This window comes from Prionailurus viverrinus, chromosome B4, assembly GCF_022837055.1.
Source record: "Prionailurus viverrinus isolate Anna chromosome B4, UM_Priviv_1.0, whole genome shotgun sequence".
In the NCBI taxonomy this organism is placed as follows: domain Eukaryota; kingdom Metazoa; phylum Chordata; class Mammalia; order Carnivora; family Felidae; genus Prionailurus; species Prionailurus viverrinus.
The window spans coordinates 58537769-58564024 of NC_062567.1; the positions used below are offsets into that span (position 1 = coordinate 58537769).

General features: G+C 34.9%; 1 protein-coding gene across 22 annotated transcripts in view; it reads left to right on the forward strand.

The window, feature by feature from the left end:
* Positions 1-26256, forward strand: part of CCDC91 (coiled-coil domain containing 91) — a 353778-nt gene that overhangs the window by 115330 nt on the left and 212192 nt on the right. For 16 of the 22 annotated variants that reach the window (XM_047867305.1, XM_047867307.1, XM_047867304.1 and 13 more), the window contains 3 exons: positions 11222-11382; positions 12303-12506; positions 13436-13540. In XM_047867305.1, coding sequence (XP_047723261.1) covers positions 11222-11382; positions 12303-12506; positions 13436-13540 — 470 coding nt within the window. Of the gene's footprint in view, positions 1-3596; positions 3617-8132; positions 8313-10279; positions 10369-11221; positions 11383-12302; positions 12507-13435; positions 13541-26256 lie in introns of those variants that run through there. The other 6 variants (XM_047867316.1, XM_047867313.1, XM_047867312.1 and 3 more) reach the window with 6 other exon arrangements.

Here is a 26256-nt window from a genome sequence, read left to right on the forward strand (position 1 = left end):
TAGTCACTATGCTGTACATCACATTCCTATGACTTATTTCGCCAGTATTTATTTCTTGTCTTTTTGGTAATAGCCATTCTAGTATTACTGTTCCTTCGAGGTGTGGGGTGATATGTCACTGTGGTTTTCATTTGCATTTTCCATGTGATTAGTAATGTTGAGTACCTTTCATCCACCTTTTGGGCATCTGTATATTTCCTTTGGAAAAATGCATGTCTATTTAGATTCTCTGTCCATTTTAAAATGGGATTGTTTGGTTTTTTGCTATTGAGTTGTATGAATTCTTTATAATTTTTGGATATTACCCCTTATCAGATATATGATTTACAAATGTCTTCTCCCATTCGGTAGGTTGCTCTGTCATTTTGTTTATGGTTTTTTTTTAATGTACAGAAGCTTTTAGTTTAATGTAGTCTCACTTGTTTATTTTTGCTTGCCTTTGCTTTTGGTTTCTACAAGAAGTTCGTAAGTACCCAGCTTCCACAGACTGGGAAGTCAAAAACTGCCTCAACAAATCAGTTTTAACATACTGCTTTAACTTAAGTTGTGATACATGTTTTTTCCTCCTCTTTGGAAATTGCTTAGAATTTGCCTGTGTTGGGTCACTTTTGTGTGAGCAAGAGTTGAAAGATTACAAATCTCAGATAGTAAGTTGGCTTAAAGATATATTTATGGTTCTGAGATATTTCTCCTATAATTTTCAAAATTATTAGAGTCATTAGATACTACTGCCTGCATTTTATTAGTTTGTTTCTTTTTTTTTTTTTTTTTGGTTGCTATGGCATTTTCTTCCTACTATGATAATGAAGAAATAGTGGGGATTTAAGTAGATTATTTTTTAATTTCCCTGTTCAAAAAGCTTTATTATATGATATGAATTTGTGTTGACCATTCTAGTGATGGATTTTGAGGACTCTATTTCTGTATGTCTCTTTTATGAATTGAAACATAGTTTTTTAGTCATGTGCATAATTCAAAAAACTTCTCATTATAATTTGTAGTGTATGGTGTTGCCAAACTGCTTTTAGGAACACACCATTATTTCTCAGAGAGGCAAGGAGAGGTGGAGCCTGTATTTACAGAATACTCTGGAGAGTAGTTAAAAATAACTATATTGGTAGAAATTTCATGAATTTTGTAATCCCTCTTTTATTAAGAAAGTGACTGAATCTATTCCTTGTGTTCTTGTGTCTTAGCCTTTTAAAAGCTATTATATATTTCTCCTTAAGTCTCTAATCTAGATATCCTAGGTAATATCTTGACATCCATTAAGTAGTAAATCAAGGGGCATTTCTTGAAGGGAACCTTCTTGGATATAAGTAACACTTTTCTAAACACTGTTTTCTGCCACTTAAAATAAAAAAACCTATCCACTTATTTTATATTTACTAACAAACCTTCATATTATTATTATTATTATTATTATTATTATATTTAGATAGTCCTCAGTTTTTGCATATTTTTTGTTTTCTGTAACTGAGTGATTTCCTTACATGAGTGAAGTTCAAAGTCTCAGCAGTGAGCTCTGAACCCAAAGAATGGGTTCATGCATAGACCTGATAATAAATTAGGATATCAGAGGATTTAAGGGAGATAGCAGTTTGTGTAAGGTAATCACCAGCCTCTATGAAGTGAAAGTGTGCTGAAAAAGAGGAGCCTCGATTGGATGAAAGAATGTCTGGGGGTGCCTGGCCTGGGTAGCTCAGTCAGTTGGGCGGTCGACTGCATCTCAGGTCATGATCTTGTGGTCTGTGAGTTCAAACCCCGCACTGGGCTCTGTGCTGACAGCTCAGAGCCTGGAGCCTGCTTCAGATTCACGGTCTTCCTCTCTCTCTGCCCTGCCCCTGCTTGTGCATGCACTCTCTCTCTCTCTCTCTCTCTCAAAAATAAATAAACTTAAAAAAATTAAAAAAATAGAATGTCTGAATGAAAAAGTCCAAAATTATTTTTTAAGTTAAAAGTTGTAAAAACGATTACCATTTTGTTCATGTTCTCTTTGTGAATTATTAACCATTAGCGGAGATCAACAGATTTCTTTGGGCACAGTTAAGAGTGCATGAGAGCATTTACACCTGTTTCTTGTTTAGATTTTACAAGAGTTATTATGCTTATGTAAACAAAACAGAGTTGACCACAGGCGGAATTACTGGAAAAAAATTGCATACTATTTGGAAACTTGGTCTTCCTTTGCTTATGCGGTGTTCTGACGTAGTGGGCTTTTTTTTGTATTTTAGAAGAGGTCTGTTAATGAAAAATGATATGCCCGATGACTTTGCTGATTACCATTACAAAGTGAAAGATGAAGATGCGCCATTCATTGCACTTTTGATTAGCTTTATAGCTGTAATGAGTATATGCTGACCTTGTATTCTCTGTCTTAGAAAACCAAGGATTTCACATTTGAAATGAAGCAAATTGTGTCTGTACTCTTTCTTGCTTAAGATTTAAAAGCAATCAAACAAACAAAATACCCAAAGAAACAAGATTTTGTATATTTTCACTTCTTAAAAAAATTTGGCCGAGTTTTTATGTAGATGATGTTGCTGCTGGTTATACTTGATCTTATAAAGATTTTTAACATGAAGACTGACACCAGTCAGCTTTTTAATAGACCAAAGAATACTGTAGCAGTTTGAAACTTTAACAGCTGTATGTTCTTGGCTAGGTGAGAAGATAATTATATTTTACATATTGGCATTTGTAATTTTCTAAGCAGACATGTGAAATGTGTATCATCATTATTATTACATTTTTTTTAATGTTTATTTTTGAGAGAAAGAGAGTGAGACACATTGTGAGCGGGGGAGGGACAGAGAGAGAGGGAGACACAGAATTTGAAGCAGGCCGAGACTCTGAGCCGTCAGAGTCTGATGTGGGGCTTGAACTCACGAACCATGAGATCATGACCTAAGCCAAAGTCGGATGCTTAACCGACTGAGCCACCCAGGTGCCCCCATCATTATTATTGAATAATATTTTGGTCTCTCTCTGTATATGGACAGTATTTCCCAATGTGCCTTTTTTTTTAGGGTAAATTACTGTCATTGGATGGTCACCTAAAATGCAGGAAAAATGTGTGAATTATAGCACAGTGAAAAAAACTTAGAGGCTTAACTGAACATATCTAGTTTCCACTTAGAGAGTAATACATTTATATGTTCTCTTTCCATGGCACTACCCATTTGTTTTCTCATTTTATTTTTAAAGTAGGATGTGGATTATGACATATTCAGTAAACATTCATATTATTCAGTTAAACAAATGCCTAAAACTTCCACTAATACCTCATAAGTTGAAAGCATATGTAAATTCTAGGCATTTGAGTTTCAACTTCTTTTGTCTCTGGAATAAATATTGTGATTAGCAGGCTGCCACTTAGGCTTGCACCTTCAAATCTTGTGTTTATTAGTCTGTTGCTGATTCTTGACATCTTTTCAGAAAAGCATAATTTATTTGAGTGAACTAATTCATCCCTATTTATTTTTAGTTTGAATTAGAGTTTCTTCCTATCTTACTTACCCAGAGCAAGTTTTGATCAGTGGGATAACATAGCTCATCAGGGTACTACAACCAGGAAGGGCACTGAAACAAGAAGTCTTCAGAATTAAATTTTTAGGTATGTGTACTTATTTTTTTCTGGGTTATATTTGAAAATTACACTCATGAATCTGCCATTTAATTTAAGAACTAGAATATTACCAATTCTAGTACTCTTCTGTCTTTTCCCTATGCCTTCCTCCAAAGGGAACTGCTGTTTTAAATTTTGTGTTATGTTTTCCTTACTTTTGTAAATATATTGTTTATTGTATATGTATGTGTATCTCTAAAGAGTTTTGTTTGTTTATGTGCCTTATAAAAATAGGTCAATACTGTGTAAACTCCTATGATTTACATTTTTCCACCCAAATTTATGTTTCTAAGACTCTTCCGTGTTGTTGCATATACCTATAGTTTCCTTATGTTCACTGATGTAAAAACTCTAATGTATGATTATGCCACAGCTGACTTAGCTGTTCAACTGTCAGTAGGTATTTTGGCTGTTCTCACTTATTTGCTATTATGAAGAGTATTGCTGGGGGTATTCCGATACTTGTTTTCCATGATATCAAGTCTTTATTTGGCAGTTCTGCACAGGCAAGACTTTTGTTTAGACTAGGTAGTTTTTTCCCTTACGAGCAATTCTTCAGATCTCTTATTTTCTATTGTATAATTTCTCTTTTTGCTCTTTCCTGTTTTTATTTTGACTTACAGAAAAGCAGTAAGAAGTGAAGAAAAGATTCCCGTATATCCTTCATCAATTTTCTTTAGATATTAACATATTACCATATTTGCTTTATTTTTATTCTTTTTCTTCCTTCCTTCTCGTTCTCTTATTTTTTCTTCCTCTTCTCAATATTTAGCATTGTTTTTGTTCTTATGCCTAGGACATATAGTCAAAATACCATGTCCCAAATTAATTTGGGTTAGTTCTTGACCTCCACCCCTCCCCCTCCCACACTTTGTGGTGTGAGAAGATTATTCATTTGAAATATGGTTTAGTTCATTTATTACTCTTTGTATTTTATTTTAGGATTCAATCCCTTTATTCCCCTGCTTGTTGATTTTAGTGTTATTTTACTATGTTTACTAGTGAAACATTAACATGGTTTCAAAAGTCAGAACCATATTAAAAAAGCACACTGATAGACAAGGTATTTCCACCATCCCTTTCTTCTGTTTTTCCACTTCATATCACCTGTCTCGCACCCAGCAGTCTCATTACTTTTGGCTTTATTCTCTTCCCTGTGTTTGTTTTATGACAAATGAGTAGGTGCATGCGTCTGTGTCTTTTCATGTATTTAAGGACTGTTTGTGTATTTTCTTTTTGGTGACTTGTCTGTTCACATTTTTGCCCAGTATTCTATAGGCTGTTTTTTTCCTAATTTTTTTCCTCTCAAGTTTTAAGTGTTTTTAATATATATTAGGAATATTATTCCTTATCTGTGATACATATTATGTATCTTTTTGTTTATTAGCTTTTAAAAATTTTATTGAAGTTAAGTTTTGATACCTACAAAGTTTTTATATATTTATTCTCTAGTCACATTTGTTAATTTTTTCTTTTATTGTATCTGGAATTAAGTTCTAGTTAAAAAGCCCATTAGTACATGCAAGGTAAAGAGGAACTCACTCATATTTCTCTTAATATTTATATGGTCTCAATTTTTAAGTATTTGGAGTTCTGATCAACTTAGAGTTTACTTTTTTGTCTATAGTGTGAAGTAGGAGTCTAATTTTATCTCTTCCCCATGGCTAATCAGTTGTCCTTGCACTGTCTATCTTTGCCTTAGTGATTTGAAATGCCATTTTTATCACGTATCTAAGTTTTACACATACATGGGTCTATTTCTGGACTTTCTGGTGTATTCTTTTGGTCTGTTTATTGCTGCACCAAAACAACACACTGTTTTATTTATAAAGGGTTTATCGTATGTGTTAATATAATTTAAAATACAGTGTGTCTTAAGGTCTGTACTATGTTTTAGTATAGTTTAATTTGGTATATTATAATGAGGGGGTAGTATCTTCCTTACACTTTTGCATGTTTAGTATTTTCCTGCCCATTTTTGCATTTTTACTTTTCTATGTGACCTTTAATGTCCATTTGTCTAGCTCATTTATAAAAAAGCCTATTGATGCTTTTATTGGAATTATATTAGGACTGTTAATTAACTAAGGGAGAATTGACATCTTTGTGATGTTTAGTTGCCCTATCCAGTTCTAGGATGTCTTTTCCTTTTTTCAGGTCTACCTTTGAGTCTTTCAGAAGTGTTTTAAAATTTTCCTCAGATTTCATGTTAAATTTGTAACTAAGTACTTTATCTTCTTTGTTGTTATGGAAGATAGTATTCTTTACCATTATATACTCTAAATAGTTATTGTTTTTACAGGTGATTGCTATTTCGTTTAAGTTTATATCCTGCTACTTTATTGAATGTGTGTATTGTTTTAGTTAGTAGGAACATGAAATAGTTGTCTTCCTTTTCCTGTTTTTATACTTGTGTTTAATTTGTCTTTTTTGTCTGCACTGGCCTGTCCCTTTAGAGGAATGTTCCATGGTGTGGAGGTAGTAGTCATCCTTGTTTTGTTCCTGTTCATTTAGGAAACAACTTTGGTTTTTTTCCATTAATTAACATGCTGATTTTAGGACTAAGGTCTATATCATGTTAAGAAAGTGTTCATCAGTTCCTATTTTCTTGAGTGTTTTTAACAGATACGGGTATTCAGTTTTATCAGAAGCATTTTCAGAGTCTTGGCAATAATCATGTCATTTTTATCTTCAAATCTGTTAATATGGAGTATTTTGTTAATGAATTCCTTAATAGTGAACCAGCCTTGCATTACTGGAATGAATCTAACTTGCTCATTGCATATCATTTTCTCGATATGGTATTGGATTCTTTTTACTAATATTTTACTTATAACTTTACCTCATTGTAAGTGATACTCTAAAAATCTCTAATTATTCTTTTTTTGTACTGTCTTTATCAAGCTTAGCTTTCAATGTTACATTAATGTTACATAACACTAATGACATTTTCCTTTATTTTCAACGTTCAGTAACAATTTTAGAGCATTAGGATTATTCATTTTTTGAATTTTTGATAGAAATTTTCTTGAAGTGCTTTATCAGTGGGGTTGTTGCCTGATAGCTTTATTTTTTTTCCAAAAGAAGTTGATCTATTTTTAAGAGGTTTTTTTTTTTCAAGCTCTAATCAGAACAACTTTTATAAGCTACATTTTTGTGGAGAATTGATCATTTTATTTAAGTTTTCAAATTAATTTACTTAGAAGCCTGCAGAGGAGTTTTAGTATTAAAAAAATTCTTCTGCTTTAATTATTTCCCCTTGTCATTTAATTTGTATATTTGTACCTTCCCCCTTTTATTTAAAAAAATTTTTTTTAATGTTTATTTTTGAGAGAAAGAGAGCATGCAAGAGAGAGCGGGATGGGGCAGAGAGAGAGGGAGACAGAGGATCCAAAGTGGGCTCTGCGCTGATAGCAGCAAGCCTGATGTGGGGCTCGAACTCACAAACTGAGATCGTGACCTGAGCTGAAGTCCAGCGCTTAACCGACTGAGCCACCTAGACACCCCTCTCTCTTTTATTTTGAATAAGTTAACTACTATTTTGTTTGTTTTTTATTTTTTAGAAATTCAGGGATTTTGTTAATAAGATTTACTTTCTTAGTCTACTTCAGTATTTGTATTATCTTTATTTTCTTTATTATGCTTTTTGAATTTTCCTTCTATTTTAGTTTGTGAGCTAGGCATTTAATTCATTAAATTTTTTTAATTGATTAAAGTGTTCAATACTTAGATTTTTTCCTAATCATTGGTTTAAATGTATTCCATAGATTATATATAATGTTTTGATTAAAATTATTTCTTAGAAATTCTGTCATATGTTGATAGTGGGATATTTAAATTGTATTATGGTTGGGTGGTAATGGAGCAGGTGAAAAGAATCCTGGATAATCTTGTTTTGAATGTTGAAAAATGATAATTTCAATGACAACTGCCATATACTGAATATTTACCATGTACCTATCCGGTACAATGAAGTGATTTATATACATCATCTAATTTAAACTGTATAGCTTTGTTTTGAACTACTTATTATTTCCCCATTTTCAGATGAAGAAATTATGACTTAGATGGGTTTAGGTAATTTGCCCAAGGCTGTGTAATGAGTAAATTGTTACTGTTTAAATTTATTTATTTTTTATTTATTCCATTTATTTTTTTATTCCATTTTGTTATTTCCGTTTATTTTTTATTTATTATTATTTTTTTAAGTTTATTTATTTTGAGAGAGAGAGAGGACACGAGTAGGGTAGGGGCAGAGAGAGAGGGAGAGAGAGAATCCCAAGCAGGTTTGGCACTGTCAGTGTAGAGCCCAATGCGAAGATTGAACTCATGAACCATGAGATTATGACCTGAGCTGAAACCAAGTGTTAGATACCTCACTGACTGAGCCACCCAGGGGCCCCAAATTTGAATCCATTTTTGACTCTACAGCTCTGGCTTTTACTTAGGTAGTATATTGTGAGGTCACAGAGGTATTGAACAGTATGGCATAATTAGAACTGTTAGTAGCACAGTGTGACTGCAGTGAGGTTGGCACTTAATGGTATCATTTCTGGCTTGGGCAAGTAGTTCTTTGACGTGCTGTTAATTAAGATGGAAAGCATGAAGCAAAGCAGGTTTCTATAAGATGATGGGTAAGTGTGACATACTACTAAGCAGCTAAATGGAACTGTCTGGTAGTTGGGTAAGTATATGGGACTGGAGGGCTATAGGTGGTGTGTGCTGAGACATATGAATTTAGATATTATTAGCTTGTAGGTCATTATCTAAATAATAGGTTTTGAAAGTGGTAATAATAATGTGGACATTGGGAAGATCAGAGGGTGTAGGGAAGAGTGAAACTTAAGATTGAATGGAGAGGAGCACCTGGGTGGCTCAGTCAGTTGAGCGACCGACTTCAGCTCAGGTCATGATCTCATGGTTTGTGAGTTCAAGCCCCGCATTGGGCTGTGCTGACAGCTCAGAGCCTGGAGCCTGCTAAGGATTCTAGGTCTCCCTCTCTCTCTGCCTCTCCCCCACTCATGCTCTGTCTCTCTCTGTCTCAAAAATAAACATTAAAAAAAAAATTAAAAAAAAAAGATTGAATGGAGAAAGAGCCTGAAAAGGAAACAAGAACAAAATAGTCAAACTGTTCAGAGGAAATATAGGAGATGGTGGTATCGCAGGTGCCAAGGGAGGAAGTTCAGAAACAGGGAGGATCATGATAGCAAGTGCTCTGGAGAACTAAAGAAAGATCAAGTAAGAAGTGTTCATTTAACTTAATAGTAACTGAAAGGAAAATTATTATCTTAAATGATGGATCCAGTGGAGTCATGAGGGTTGGGGGAGGAAGAAAAAAAAAATGGAGCAAATCATTTGGAGACAAGAAGTTTGGTTCTAAAGGGAAAGTGTGGTAGGGTGGCGGTAGCTAGGGGAAAGTGTGAGGTTGAGGGTTCCTCCCTGCCCCTCTTCCTACTTTTCTCCCTCAGCCTCTCCCTTCCTCTTCCCCTTACGTATCTCTTTCCTTTCTTTTCCTTCTCCTCTCCCTCCCTTTATTCTACCCACTTTTCCTTCATGTTTTTCCTAATATGATATACTTGAACATATGTTACAGAGTGAGAATTTAACTTGGGACAATTTGACGTCTTAGATTATGGCTGTAAATATGAGTGACATAAAGAGATTTTAAAATGTTCAAGTATTAGATCAGAATGATATTTTGAGAGTTTCTTGAACCCAGGGGGCTCCTGGGTGGCTCTGTCGATTAAGAGTCCAACTCTTCGTTTCGGGCCAGGTCATGATCCCACAGTTTCGTGAGTTGGAGCCCTGTGTTGGGCTTTGCGCTGGCAGCATGGAGCCTATTTGGGATTCAGTCTGTCTGTCTGTCTGTCTGTCTCTCTCTGTCCCTCCCCACTCCCCAACTGGTGCTTTCTCTGTCTTTCTTAAACTAAACTAAAAAAAAAAAAGACAAATTCCTTAAGTCTCCCCTTAAAAAAACAAAAGTTTCTTGAATCCAGGATCATAGTCACATATACCCTTTATGCCCAGAAATAAATGTAATTGTCTGACAAATTTTAATGATCTTTGAAGTAGTAATGAAAATAATACCTGCACAGTGCTAAGTGTTTTACATACTTTAGTCAATTTAAGCCTTATCACCACCTCTTTGTCAGTTTTACAGACAAAACTGAGGGAAGTTAAAGTTGCTAGTTGTTCTACACCTGCTACGGCAATATGATTCTAGAGTTTATGCTGTTAATCACAAGGCTGTATTCCCTCTCAGTGTACTATAGTACTTATTTTCATGCCTTTAAAAACTCATTAGTAATATTTTTTGTTACAAATTATAATTCAGAATTAGAAGCTAAACTATTTTGACATTATAGGGAAATCTGTTAGCATACCGAATAGTGAAGATTAGAAAAAAGAATTTCGGAAAAAGGTGTATCAAGTACAAGCATGAATTGAAATTCTGGTTTTCTGTATTTTAGTTAAAATAGTGAAATGTGTGTGGGACAGGTAGAATCCCTTATACAGTATCTTAAAATTCAGCATTATGACACAATAATAGCATAGATAAGATAATTGAATGATCCTATAGGGTACCAGTCAGAAATTGATATATTCTTTAGTTTTTAAATACCTAATGACCTTATAAATGTCTTTCCTCAGAGAAAAATGCAATTTCCATTGTGAGCTGCCTTCCAGAATTTATGGTAGAACTTCACTGACGTTGCCACTGATGCCAATGTGGAATAAAGGTCTTTATAATTTAGAAAGTCAAAATGTATACATGGGTTACTGCTAAAATTCATTTAGTTACTCTTCCTAAACTTGAAAGCACATAATGCAAATACTTTTGAATTTTTAGAAGAACATTTGAAAATAAAGTAATATAATTTTTGTATTTTATCCTTATCAGTATTTTTGTCTTATTTCATCTTGGCAGGTAGCTTTCCTTTCATGACCTTTGTATTTGAACCTAATCACAATCTAGTAATGTTTTGTTGTCAAACTAATTTCAACATTACTTTTTTATAGAAGCAATTCAAATAGATTTTAATATGAAAATTCTTTTGCCTATTAGAAGTTAACACAGAGGCAGTTGGATCAGCTATTTTAAAGTAATGATTCCTCCTTTTAGGTCAGTTTATTGTAATAAATATTTAATTGATTTGACTTGCCAACTGGGTCATAGGGCCATTGCCTGCATGAATGCATCTGTCTTGCTCGTTGTTACCTTCTCAGTGCCCAATGCCTGTGACTAGTATGCACACTAGTGCTTTTTCTTAACTGAATGTAGATGGGTGATACATTTGAGTACTTTCAGTCAGAAATGCACTGCTTATGGTAGTGTATTCTTATGTAAACACTAAGACACTATTACATTGTTTTATTGCCTAGGTCTCACATGGAAATGTCATGTTAAATTTAGAAATACTAGTTTTAGGTTTCAGAGAATGGTCCCTATGGAATAGTCCTGGAATCTTCATTTTCAGTCTCATTGCTTTTACTTCCCTTATCCTTTCTCCTTTCCTTCCCTCTATTCTCTTTCTTCCTCTCAACCTATTCTTTCCTTTCTCTTTGACAATCCTTTATTTATTTATTCTCTAGTATCTGGAGTCCATCTTTCTCCAGCTTCTCCTGAGATTATACTGGACCATGACCACTCTTCTCCTTCAGTTGGCTGCCTGTCTTCGGAACCCATCATTTCATCACCAGAGAATACACACACAGATGACAGCATTGTCAGTCAAACTGTTCCTAAAGCACAGGTAAAGACAAGTGTATTTTGTACAAGAAGTTTGCACGCTTAAAAAATTGCTTGCTGGTTTAAATGAGGGCTTTCTGATTTTTTTTTATTTACTTATTTTTCTGAAAGAAATATTTTATTTTGACTTGGAGGCTAATATCTATAATTCCAAAAACTGAATAATATGTTTTGTGGCATAATTGCAAAGTATTTAAGTAGCTATAGTTACCAAAATACAGTTTTGAGTATATCATTTGTTAAAATTGGCTTAGCTTTGCATTTCAAATCTTGGACTTCAGAAGAAAACAATAATTACAAAAAAATATTTCTCTATTCAGGGAAGCTAACCCTGTGTTTTTAGATATTAGAATGTTCATTTCAATTTTAGAGTAGAAACCAAAAAGACAGTAGTCATGGGGTTTATTCATTCACATATTTATTGATCCAGGCATTGTTTTAGACGTTACAGTTAGTCCAGATTTCAAAAGTGAAGTACACAACCTTGAGTCACCTGTTATCTTTACTAGAGAGTGATGATCAAGTAGCAGTTATTGACAAATTTCAAATTCTGACTTACAATTTAAAATATATACAAATTCTGGATGTGTGTATAAATTTAAGGACTGGTGAGTGTCAGATGTGTGTATAGTTAATTGTATGCCTTTAAGCATAAGAAAACGTTTTAAATTTTTAGTGCTTTGCTTGCAAAATAATAAATGCTTTGACTCTAAAGTTTAGAGACAGTTTATTTCTTAACTACAAAGATCAGGTTGTTGTAAGTTTGAGGTCTTCTGTTGATTTACTTAAAGGGTGAAATAATTTCAGAACCTTTGCTACAACTTAATTTCCAAATGTGGTTTCTGGTGCCCTTTGGATGTTTTCATTATTGGTACAGTGTAAACTTTCCCTCTTGTGTATTTTTTTTTTTTTAATGTGGTTTAGATTCAGCAATCAACACACACTCATCTGGATATCTCACTTTTTCCATTGGGTTTAAATGATGAGAAAAGTAATGGAACAATTGCTCTGGTGGATGATTCTGAAGATCTTGGAGCCAATGTATCAAACATACAGCTTCAGCAGAAAATTTCAAGTCTGGAGATTAAACTCAAAGTTTCTGAAGAAGAAAAACAGAGGATTAAAAAGGTATATTTACATTTGCGTAAAAAATAAATGTTTGAATCGTATAAGACTTGAAACTTGATATAGTCCCAATGTCTGATTAAGAACTCATGAGTTGGCGCTCCTGGGTGGCTCACTTAGTTGAGTGTACAACTCTTGATTTTAGTTTTGGTCATGATCTCAGGGTTGTGGATCGAACCCCTCATTGGGCTCTGTGCTGAATGTGGAGCCTGCTTAAGATTCTCTCTCTCTCTCCTCCCCTCTCTAAAATAATTTTAAAAAATAATAAAAAAAAATAAGAATTAATAAGGGGAAGAAGATACTGTCTTCCCTTGGCTGTAGATTTAAGTTAGTTTTATGAGTGTATCACTTAGAAAAGTCTTTGATAAGCAATTGCTAATCTTAGATATGTACTTTTAAAGATATGAACATCTCTACTAGATTTTGTTCCTCTAATGTTTTTCTTCTGATTTATTTTTATTTACTTTGAAAACAGGTAGTGTTGTATTTCTCATATGATTAGAAGATGTATAACATTGACTTGTCCCTATGGGAAGTTACATATCATGGGATATTTGCCTAGAGTACTTAGATACATAGCTATTTTAGTGAATTATTTATTTACGTTCTCATTTCTTTTTCCTACAAATATATCTATAAAAAGACTTTTGCAAATTTATAGAAAGTATATGTAGAGATAGTTTGTGCTGATTACAGTTAGTTTAGATGCTATTATTCATTTATTAGTGTAAATAATTTTGGTGTTATGTTAATGTTAATATTGGTCTTGAAATGATAGGGGGGCATATAACTTGTAATATTGTTGAACTTTAAACCACACTCGTGTGAGTTCTTTCCTTACCAAATGTTTTATGCTGTGTTCATTGAGAACACTGAATATATTGTATGCCATTATAAAATATTATAACATTTATGCTTGGATTTTTCTTTAGGATGTGGAATCATTGATGGAAAAGCATAGTGTCTTAGAAAAAGATTTCCTTAAAGAAAAAGAGCAAGAGGCCATTTCTTTTCAAGATAGATACAAAGAACTTCAGGTAAACCCGGTGAATTTAAAATTTAATATGTGCGTCTTTTGCTGAAGTATGTAGTGTAATTTCAAAAAGTGTTTAATAAATACTTTATGAAGGGTCAGATGCTTGCTTAAATATGTAAAATAATTAACCAACAATGGATGAAATTGATGATAAATGCCATTTTGAAAAGTATGAATCTGTGAGAAGCCCTGAGTGCTAGTTGAGACTCAGTTTAGTGTAAGATATGGTTTCTGATGGATGAAACTTAGAAATTGATTTTTGGAAAAAGAAGAAACTGATATTCTGATTTTTCTTACTATGATTACATTGAAAGAACTTGGAATCCTGTAAATTCCAAACTGAGATATTTAACCTTTTTCATAAATTGTAATTAATGTCTCCTCTTCTTCCCCCCAAATTTTCTTAATAAACTTGTTTCTTCTACACTTTCCCGTCTCAATAATTGATAGCTCTGTATTTGCAGTTGCTAAGGCTGATACATTTACTAACCATGTCTGTTCCTTTATCAAAACTTATTAGTTCTACCTTCAAAATGTCCAGGTTTTGACTGTTTGTCATTAGGGTCACTATTCTAAGTCATTCTTATCTCTCCCTTGGAATACTAAAGGCTCTTCTGACTAAACTTTTTGCTTCTGTCATTGCCCACTTACAGACCATTCTTCCCATTGCAGCCAATGTGATCTGTTTAATACTTAAAGCTGATCATGTGTTTTCTCTGCTCTGAAACCTTCATGGCTTCTCATCTCACCCAAATTAAAAGCCAATTAAGTCCTTAAAATGGTTTGCAAGGCAATGCATTCTCTTTTATACCTCCCTCCCCATCTTTTCCCTGCCTCTTTCTCCTCAATCATTGTGGCTTATCCCTATGTCTGGAACACTCTTCTCTCAATTCTCTGCATGGTTTTCTTTCTTGTATGATTCAGATCTCTGTGCAAATACTACTTTATCAGAGAAGACCTTTCCAGATAATACTGACATCCCTATCAACCTTCCCATTCTGTTTTGTTTTTCTCCATAGCACTTTTTACTCTTGACAAACTATATATTTAGATGTTTATTTGCCTAGATCATTTTAATGGTCTCCTAAGTGGTCTTCTAGCCTGTACCCTTGCTCTTCTCCTTAATGAGTTTTTATTGCAGCAGGTAATGTTTTTAAAAATGTAAATCAATTCATGTCCCAACCTCAATTCTCAGTCTCCTTCCAATATAAATCTTCTGGCTTCTCCAATTTTTCCAGCTATTTACTTACACCAAAGTTCTTAATAAGGTCCAGGTGAATGTGTGAGTCTGTGTCAGAGAGGGCATTCCTTGGCTGTTGGAGTGGTGAGCGGAGGGAAATGGTTTGTGATTCATTCACAGTCTCTCTGACTGGAATGCTCTTCTGTCTGCATAGATCTGTTAAAAGAAAGAAAAAAAGCAAAACTTGAAAATAAGGGAAAGGGTGAGCTGTGTTCCTTCACTGCCTTACGGGGATATTGTTTAATAGATTTAGGATTATATTAGAGAATGTACTTTATTTGACTCACTGTTTACTATTGATTGGAACTCAGATATGTTGACATTCCATGTTAATTTTTTTTCCAGAAGAGACGTAAGTAATATCTGTTAGAAAAGATAACTTCAAAAATACTCTTTATTGCCCTATAGGACATTGGTGAGTTTTTGTCTCCAATCTACCACTCTTAGTCTAACACACCATTATTTAAGTTTTCTCTGTCTCTCTCTATATAAGAAGTATATATGGAACATATAGATAGAAATATAGAAAATATAGAAATATAGACTATATATAGAAAACATGGAATATATATGAGATATATGTGTGATAAATATATATACACACATACCTTCAAATGCTCTTTGAACCAGTCTTAACATCTGATTCCCTCAATCTTAACACAAATTATTCATTTATTAATAAATGAGGAGAATAAGTTCTTGGCATATGTTCAATTTATATTTATACAATTCACATTTTAACTGTTTGAAAATTATACTTTTAACATTCTCACTGAACCCTAGCCTCCTTCAAATACCTGCTCAAGTGCTACTTTCTTGTGGATGTTTTCCTTGACCATGCAATAGAAAATAAGACCGTCTGTAAATGGTTAGCATTTCCTAGTTACCTTTCTTTGCTTTTTTCCTCTTCCTCTTAGCATTTATTCACCTGTTACTTTGTTTTGATTTGGTTATTTTTTGTTTTCTCCCATCAGAATGTAATCTATGAGATTAGGAACTTTCCTTCCCAGTACGTAGAGCAATACCTGGCATATAGTGTGAGCTCACTTAATATTCTTGAATGAATGAATGAATGAATGAATGAATGAATTCACTAATATAATGCCGCCTGCTCCCCAAGGGCTAATTATGTTGTGTACAGCCACACTTACCAGCCCCATACTTGGAATTCTAGTGTTTATTGAAAGATGTAGTACTGAATACTAAAAGAATGTTGTGTTTTTTTCTGCCTATACTGAGTGACATTCTGGGCCCTTTAGTGAGACATATACCTTTGCAAATTCAGTTTAAGTTTTTCAGTCTATCTATGAGAACAGTAACACACCTGAGATACGATTGAAGACCTACATATACTTTGACCTTTTCACCGTAAAGACCAGTATAAATTCCAAGTGGTATTTTCATGGTTGTCATTTTGCTCTCACCATTAACAGTGATAAGAGTAACAACTTGAGTCTTGAAAACTCACATTCAATTTAAAAAGATCTGTCTTTTATAGGAAGCAGTACTTCCAAAGAAAACTTTTTTCAGATGATTTTGGTTCCGCACCAAGAAGGGTCTCTTTCCTTTTTATACCATGTGAATAAAAGGGTAAATTGACTTATGGAGTATTTTATCACCTTGGCTAGGTAAGTGACAAAAAAAATGTATTAGGTGGTCTCATAGCCATATTGAACTAAAAGACAAGCATGCTATTTAGCAAAGCTTTTGGTTGTTGTAGGTCTATGGCTCCATGTTGTTCTCTACATTTTTTTTTCAGTCTGCTTTTGTTCAGGTTGAATAGTTTTTATTGTTTTATCTTGCAGTATACTAATTTTTTTTCTGACCCTTTCATTTTGGTTTTGAGTCAGTTTTTGCTGTTTATTTAGTTTAGTATTTTTCAGTTATAAAATACTGATTTGGTTCTTTACATCTTCTACTTCTTTGCTGAAACTTTCTTTTTTCCTTACGTTTCGGTCATATTCATAATTACTTGTTTAAGCATTTTTGTAATGGTTGCTTTAAAACCCTTGTCAGATAATTTTAACATTGGTATCAGCTTATTGCTGTCTGTTCACGGTGTTTTCTTATTCAAATTGAGGTTTTCCTGATTCATGGTGTGATGAGTGGTTTTTAATTATATCTTATGCATTTTGGGCATTTTGTATGGCACCTCGGATCTTGATTAAATCATGCATTTTAATTGGTCTCCTGACACTGAACATTTGGGGAAAGGTAGACGCCACTTTGTTAATCTCAGGTGTAGGATGAGATTCCAGGTTTCCTACTTAACTGCCTTTAACCTCCTGGGTAGGAGCGGTACCTCCCTACTCCTAGGAAACAGTGGCATTTCAGGCCCCCCATAGGCTTGGCTGATACCACCCTGCTTGGCAGGAAGAGAGATACCTTGTTACTCCTCTCCATGTGCTTGTACTGATACCATGGAGCAGGGAGGTCTTGTTACCTCTGAATGGTTGTAAAAGTTCTGGTTTCAGCTTTTTCTGACACAGAAAACGGGAGAGAGCCTCCTTGTGTCTGGGTGGGGGTTCAAGTCCTTAAAATGCCTTTAAGTAAATTTGGTCTTCTCTGTTATCACCTCAGGGGGTGGGGGGTGGGATGGAAACCTCCCTGTAGCTCCTTAAGGTGGAAGTCTGGGCTTACTTAGCACTTTGGCCTTTGCTCACAGAGATGGACTGGCGTCCTATTTTGTTTTTTTCCGTGGGGTTCCGCTGTCATCAAGCTTTTACTATCTAAAAGCTTTTTGTTCTGCGGGGTTGCCCTAATTGTGGTCCTTTGGCTAGAGAGGTATCACTTTTCTGGGGGTTTTTGTTTGTGCCCATTGGTATTTCCTGGTTGCTGACCATTCCAATACCCAATTTGGGATGTATGAGGCTGAAGGAAAACTCCCAGAACTTATTGCTGCATCATTCCTTTTTGTCCCCAGGACCCTAGATCTCTCTTCTTACCATCATCTAGAATCATCCTACATTTGTTTTAAATATAATGTCTAGGTGTTTTAGCTGTACTTATTGAGAAAAATAGGGAGAAATGCATTATTTTCTCTTTGTAAGTGGAATAGAAGAGGCACCTGGCTGGCTATGTCAGTAGAGCATGGGATTCTTGGTCTTGGGTTGTGAGTTCGATTCCCATGTTGGGTCTAAAGATTACTTTAAAATAATTTAAAAAGTCTTTATAATTGGTATAGAAAAGAACATTCTGAATTTAAATATTCTTTGTTGTAGCTATCGTAGGAAATTAATTTCAGTCTTAAAATACATTAAAGCAGATATTTTTAGTACATTTTTTAAAGAAATAGTTTACATAATCAGTGAGTCATTGTAAATAGAGGAAGGGCAAATAAAAATGTGGATAACTCGGGGTGCCTGGGTGGCTCAGTCAGTTGAACATCCAACTCTTGATTTCAGCTCAGGTCACAATCCCAGGGTTGTGGGGTTGAGCCCTGGGTCAGGCTCCCTGCTGAGTGGGGAGCCTATTTAGGATTCTTTCTCTCTCCCTCTGCCCCTCTCTTCTGCTCTCTCTCTTTCTCTCTCTCTAAAGTAAAAAAATATATATGGAAAAGTCAAACTGGGAAGCTGGGAAATAATTCATAAGTCTCTATATTTGCCTTATACTTATGAAGTTTGTGTAAGTATAGTTGTATGTGTTAGACTTTCTGGAAATGTATTTTCGATAAAAATATTTCAATTGTATTGTAAAGACAAGGTTCATCAAAAATTTATTAGTATTTACTATCTGACCTCCCTTCTGGGGATATAGCCTTTTTTTCCAACTGATAGGAAGCTAGTTCAGTCTAATAAATTTTTAGGAATAGGAGGAGATATAATTAAATTTGTATCAAAAGAGACCATTGTGTGTTAAATATATATATATATATATGAAATACTAGTAAGAGTGTTTTTTTTAATTTTATTTTTTATTTTTTAAAATTTACATCCAAATTAGTTAGCATATAGTGCAACAATGATTTCAGGAGTAGATTCCTTAATGCCCCTTACCCATTTAGCCCAACCCCCCTCCCACAACCCCTCCAGTAACCCTCTGTTTGTTCTCCATATTTAAGGGACTCTTATGTTTTGTCCCCTTCACAGTTTTTAATTTATTTTTGTTACATTCATCTGTTTTGTCTCCTAAAGTCCTCATATGAGTGAAGTCGTATGATTTTTGTCTTTCTCTAATTTCACTTAGCATAATACCCTCCAGTTCCATCCATGTAGTTGCAAATGGCAAGATTTCATTCTTTTTGATTGCTGAGTAATGCTCCATTGTATATATATACCACATCTTCTTTATCCATTCATCCATCGATGGACATTTGGGCTCTTTCCATACTTTGGCTATTATTGATAGTGCTGCTGTAAACATGGGGGTGCATGTGTCCCTTTGGAACAGCACACCTGTATCCTGTGGATAAATGCCTAGTAGTGCAATTGCTGGGTCGTAGGGTAGTTCTATTTTTAGTTTTTTGAGGAATGTCCATACTGTCTTCCAGAGTGGCTGCACCAGCTTGCATTCCTACTAACAATGCAAAAGAGATCCTCTTTCTCTGCATCCTCGCCAACACCTGTTGTTGCCTGAGTTGTTAATGTTAGCCATTCTGACAGATGTGAGGTATATCTCATTGTGGTTTTGATTTGTATTTCCCTGATAATGATTGATGTTGAGCAGTTTTTCATGTGTCGGTTGGCCATCTGGATGTCTTCTGTGGAGAAGTGTCTATTCATGTCTTTTCCCCATTTCTTCACTGGATTATTTGTTTTTTGGGTGTTGAGTTGGATAAGTTCTTTATACATTTTGGATACTAACCCTTTATCTAATATGTCATTTGCAAATAATCTCCCATTCTGTCAGTTGCCTTTGACTTTTGCTGATTGTTTCCTTTGCTGTGCAGAAGCTTTTTATTTTTTTTAAATTTTTTTTTCAATATTTATTTATTTTTGGGACAGAGAGAGACAGAGCACGAATGGGGGAGGGGCAGAGAGAGAGGGAGACACAGAATCGGAAACAGGCTCCAGGCTCTGAGCCATCAGCCCAGAGCCCGACGCGGGGCTCGAACTCACGGACCGCGAGATCGTGACCTGGCTGAAGTCGGACGCTTAACCGACTGCGCCACCCAGGCGCCCCAGAAGCTTTTTATTTTGATCAGGTCCCAGTAGTTCATTTTTGCTTTTGTTTCCCTTGCCTCCAGAGACGTGTTGAGTAAGAAGTTGCTGCGGGCAAGATCAAAGAGGTTTTTGCCTGCTTTCTCCTTGAGAATTTTGATGGCTTCTTGTCTTACATTGAGGTCTTTCATCCATTTTGAGTTTATCTTTGAGAAAGTGGTGCAGGTTCATTCTTCTATATGTCACTGTCCAGTTTTGCCAGCACCGCTTGCTGAAGAGACTGTCTTTATTCCATTGGATATTCTTTCCTGCTTTGTCAAAGATTAGTTGGCCATAGGTTTGTGGGTCCATTTCTGGGTTCTCTATTCTGTTCCATTGATCTGAGTGTCTGTTCTTGTGCCAGTACCATGCTGTCTTGATGATTATAGCTTTGTAGTAGAGCTTGAAGTCTGGGATTGTGATGCCTCCTGCTTTGGTTTTCTTTTTCAAGATTGCTTTGGCTCTTCGGGGTCTTTTCTGGTTCCATACAAACATTAGGATTATTTGTTCTAGCTCTGTGAAGAATGCTGGTGTTATTTTGATAGGGATTGCATGGAATATGTAGATTGCTTTGGGTAGTAGTGACATTTTAACAATATTTGTTCTTCCTATTCAGGAGGTTGGAATCTTTTTCCAATTTTTTATGTTTACTTCAATTTCTTTCATAAGCTTTCTATAGTTTTCAGTGTATAGATTTTTCACCTCTTTCGTTAGTTTTATTTCTAGGTATTTTATGGTTTTTGGTGCAGCTGTAAATGGGATCGATTCCTTGATTTCTCTTTCTGTCGTTTCATTGTTGGTGTATAAGAATGCAACCGATTTCTGTGCATTGATTTTATATCCTGAAACTTTGCTGAATTCATGAATCAATTATAGTAGTTTTTTGGTGGAATCTTTTGGGTTTTCCATATAGAGGATCATGTCATTTGTGAAGAGTGAAAGTTTGACCTCCTCCTGGCTGATTTGGATGCATTTTATTTCTTTGTGTTGTCTGATTGCAAAGGCTAAGACTTCCAATACTATGTTGAATAACAGTGGCAAAAGTGGATATCCCTTTTGTGTCCCTGATCTTGAGGGGAAAGCTGTCAGTTTTTCCCCATTGAGGATGATATTAGCGTTGGGTCGTTCATATATGGCTTTTATGAACTCGAGGTATGGTCCTTCTATCCCTACTTTCTTGAGGGTTTTTATCAAGAAAGGTTGCTGTGTTTTGTCAAATGCTTTCTCTGCATCTATTGAGAGGATCATATGGTTCTTGTCCTTTCTTTTATTGATGTGATGAATCACATTAATTGTTTTGAGGATATTGAACCAGCCCTGCATCCCAAGTATAAATCCCACTTGGTTGTGGTGAATAATTTTTTTAATGTGTTGTTGGAGCCAGTTGGCTAATATCTTGTTGAGGATTTTTGCATCCATGTTCATCAGGGAAATTGGTGTATAGTTCTCCTTTTTTAGTGGGGTCTCTGTCTGGTTTTGGAATCAAGGTATGCTGGCTTCATATAAGAAGTTTGGAAGTTTTCCTTCCATTTCTAGTTTTTGGAACACCTTCAAGACAATAGGTGTTAACTCTTCCTTAAATGTTTGGTAGAATTCCCCTGAAAAGCCATCTGGCCCTGGACTCTTCTTTTTTGGGAGATTTTTGATTACTAATTCGATTTCTTTACTGGTTATGGGTGTGTTCACATTTTCTATTTCTTCCTGTTTCAGTTTTGGTAGTGTATATGTTTCTAGGAATTTGTCCATTTCTTCCAGATTGCCCATTTTATTGGCGTTAATTGCTTATAATATTCTCTTATTATTGTTTTTATTTCTGCTGTTTTGGTTGTGATCTCTTCTTTTTCATTCTTTATTTTATGTATTTGGGTCCTTTCCTTTTTCTTTTGATGAAACTAGCTAGTGGTTTATCAATTTTGTTAATTCTTTCAAAGAACCGGCTTCTGTTTTCATTGATCTGTTCTACTGGTTTTTTTTTTTTTTGGTTTCAGAAGCATTAATTTCTGCTCTGATCTTTGTTATTTCCTGTGTTCTGTTGGTTTTGGGTTTTATTTGCTGTTCTTTTTCCAGTTCCTTAAGGCGTAAGGTTAGGTTGTGTATCTAGATCTTTTCTTCCTTCTTCAGGAAGGCCTGGATTACTATATACTTTCCTCTTATGACTGCCTTTGCTGCATCCCAGAGGTTATGGGTTATGGTGTTATCATTTTCATTGGTTTCCATGAACTTTTTAACTTCCTCTTTAACTTCTTGGTTAGTCCATTCATTAGCAAGAGTTTTTAACGTTTTTTTTAAAGTTTGTTCATTTTAAGAGAGAGCGCACAAGCAAGGAAGGGACATAGAGAGAGAGAGAGAGAGAAAGAGAAAATCCCAAGGAACCCTCACATTGTCAACATGGAGTCCAATGCAGGGCTTGAAATCACGAATGGTGAGATCATGACCTGAACTGAAACCAACAGTCGAATGCTTAACTGACTGAGCCACCCAGGTGCTCCAGCAAAAGTGAGCTTTTAAATAGGGAATATATATTAAATTTCATGCTTGAATTATGGCGTGGCAGGCATCCTTCCGCACTCTGAAAGTCAATATATTCTCTGTAGCATATGGCAATCCATATATTTTGTATATTAAGACATATATAACATATAGATCTTATAAATGTAGAACTTAATGAAATAGAAAAACATTTCTGTTATCTGTGATGACAGAGTTAATATATTGGTGCCTATTTCTGTATGGTATCTTAAATAAGACCAAACATTTCAGAATACAAAGAGATAGTACTAACAAGACTGGATCAAATTAGCTGAAAATCCTTTCTCTTTAAAAATGTTGGTATGCTTATGTTTTTATAAGAATAGTATGTTTATTGTGGAAAATGTGGACAATTCAGAAAAATAAACATAAAAGAAAATTCCTACCTATTCATCACCATAAACAAGTCAGGTATTTTCATGTGATCTCAATATAGGGCTCAAATTTTCAGTTTTGTAAGTAAATCTGCCTGTAATTAGACCATTGTTGGGTGTGCCTTTAAGCTTTTAGTCTACCAGATAAAGAGTAATTAATAAATGTAGTGTTTGAAAAACCTTGAATGAACTTTTTTTTTTTTTTTTAAACATTAGCTATTACAGAGAATTCTAGCAGTGTTGTTTTTTGTGATATGGTCTAATTACCAGGATAGGTGGAGGGGTGTGAATGTGCCCATTACAGAAGGAAATAATGAATACTGTGAACTGTGCAGTACAATGGGGGCGTGCACTACCTCTCCTTTCCTGTTCTGTCCAGGGTGTGTAGCCTCACCGCCTCACCCGAGGAAGACAAGTGAGTCATGCTGCATTTGTCAAAGGGAGCTATTTAGAGGACTTTTCATGAAACTTGAATAGAGAACTCCTCTTAGTACAACTTGGATGCCAATTTCTTTTGTCTTCTTTTTCTGACTCCCATAGCAAGTTAGTCTTTAGGTGTGAGGAGCACTGAAGAAATTGGGCATCTTAGCAGATCACAACATCTCATAATGCTGCCACCTTAAAAAAAATGAATTAACAGACACAGCTGGTTATTAAACTATCATCTCTTATAGTTGTCAGAAATGTTAGCTATGGCTAGCTTTGGGCATTTTCTGGATAAACTTTTTAGAGGCTGGGCCTATTCTTCCAAGTGCCATTTCCTATTGAAATGCCTCCTGGTTATAGTATGTTGATTATTCTGTTTGGGAATTAATTAAAAGAAAACAAAACAAAAACAATTATGTGAAAATACAGTTTTCATTTTATATAGTGTTTAAGCTGATTTCACGAATGGAATTTATACTGCTTCAGGTTTCTACCTATATTCTGTTGCTGATATCACAGGTTATACTAATTAATATGAATAGATATTATTCTTAATGTTTTTGTATACTTTTTAAAAGTGAATACTAGTCAGATGTTGGATGGTTGGACCCTTAGCCAGAAGCTATTTTGATAATTGTGCTTTATGGCACTTGGCTGAGGGTAGATTTGAGCAGTGGCTTAATACCTCTGAGCATGTAGCTTGGGGAGGCAATATGCGAGGAATTACCCAATTTTGCACAGGTAACCCAAAATGTAGCTGCAGTCCTGCTAAGATGTAGAGTATGCTGAAGGAAATACAGATTAAGCTTCTCTTGAAGACATCCTATTCATTCATCGATCTTTAAGGATGATTAATAGCATTCTAAAGAAGAGGGAAAAAAATGAAAGGAAAATAAAGATTTTATGTTTTGGTTGGTCTCATGTGCATTTCATTTAATACTGTATTGAAAAAATATTTTTATTTTTGAGAGAAAGAGAGAGAGACAGAGACAGAGTGTGAGCAGGGATGGGGCAAAGACAGGAGACACAAAATCCAAAGTAGGTTCCAGGCTCAGAGCTGTCAGCTCAGAGCCTGGTGTGGGGCTTGAACCTGTGAACTGCGGGATTATGACCTGAGCTGAAGTTGGACACTTAACGGACTAAGCCACCCAGGCACCCCATTTTTAATACTGTATTTTAGATTGGGTGAGATATTGGGAAATGAATACATTTCAGTTGTTAGGAAACTCATCCCCTTTAAAATCTTTATAAAGGGAGGGGCACCCTGGGTGGCTCAGTCATTTAAGCCTTAGACTTCAGATCAGGTCATGGTCTCAAGGTTCATGGGTTCAAGCCCTGCATCGGGCTCTGTGCTGATGGCTGGGAGCCTGGAACCTGCTTCAGATTCTGTGTCTCCCTCCCTCTCTGCCCCTCCCTTGCTTGCATGCTGTCTCTCTCTCTCTCTCAAAAATAAACATACATTAAAAATTTTTTTTAAAGATGAAAACCTAAAAAAAAAAGTAAAAAATCTCTATAAAGGGGGAGTCATTATAGCAGATGCATCTAAGAATTTTCTTTCTTATTCCAAAATGAATTGTCAAATCCCGTGTAAACTGGGAAGACTTTTTTGTCAAACTGTATTAAAAAAATTAGCATTGAAGCAACAGGTTTATATATTTTTAAGATTTATTCAAGACAAGCTGGTAGAATTACACATATAAAAAAAGCATAATTTTGAAGATACTTTATTTAATGTGTCAGTTATACATTTCTTAAAAATAAGATTTTGGATCAAAGTAATAAATTTGAAAATATTGCTTTATGTAGTAGTTTTCACTGATTTCTTGATTTTATCACTGATTTGACTTCCTTTAAATTTTGAAGCCATAGTCCTCAGTCATGGCTCACATTAGAATCTCTAGGAAAAGCTTTAGAAAGTGCTCCAAAACTCTCTCACCAGTTAAATGATGTGTGTTCAGGTGGTTAAAACAGCAAAAGCACATGCAGTACAAAAGGTATACCTGTACTGAAGAGCTCACTCCTCATCCCCTGAACAATCCACTTATTTCCTCTTCTCAGTAGGGAACCACTGTTGGTTCCTTTATCCTTCTAGAATCTTTCCTAATGCATACAGAAGCCAACTATGAATGAACAAATGAATGAATGAATGCATAAATACCCTTACTGTTTGAGATGATTGAGAAATGTACTTTAATTATTTGTTTTAAAAAATTTCCTCCATATTTAAGAGTATTTCTTGGAGGGGGGCATTTGGGTGGCTCAGTTGGCTGAGATTCTGACTCTTGATTTCGATTCAGGTCGTGATCTCACTGTCCCTGAGATTGAGCCCTGCCTCAGGCTCTGCTCTGACAGTGTAGAGCCCGCTTGGGTCTCAGTCTCTCTCTCTCTCTCTCTCTCTCTCTCTCTCTCTCTCTCTCTCTCTCTCCCCTCCTCCTCCTCCTCTCCCCAATCCCCGTCAAAATAAATATTAAAAATTTAAAAAAGTTTTTCTTGCAGGCCCTTCCATAGTGGCTCATTAAGAGATTTCTTACTCACTTTCCTTTTTACAGTTATCTGAATATATTATTCCATTTTTTCTATTATGAAGCATTGCTGTCAAAGTCTTAATTTCAGTCTATTTTTTTGATTATTAATTTTCTTTAGAAAAACAAATTTCTAATTTGTTTTGTTTAAAGTCAAATAATTTTATTAGAATATGCCTAGTATTAGTCAGTCTGGGTTGATTTCCCTAGATTCACAATGTATCCTTGTAATATACATAGTTTCAATTCCTTTTTTAAAATTTCAGGGAGTTTTTATTAAATTATAAATTTAATCCTTGTTTTATTTCTTATGTTTTTTCCCCTCTGGTGACCCTTATCTTGTATGTGTTGGATAGTGTTTGTCTTCTGTTAGCTTTTAGTGTTGAGTCTTTTTCATTGCTTTCTTCATTTCTTTTTGACCTAAAACATGTTTCCCCTTGTATTTTATTTCTCTTAAGGCATTTTCAATTTAGCTTATTTGGTCTTAT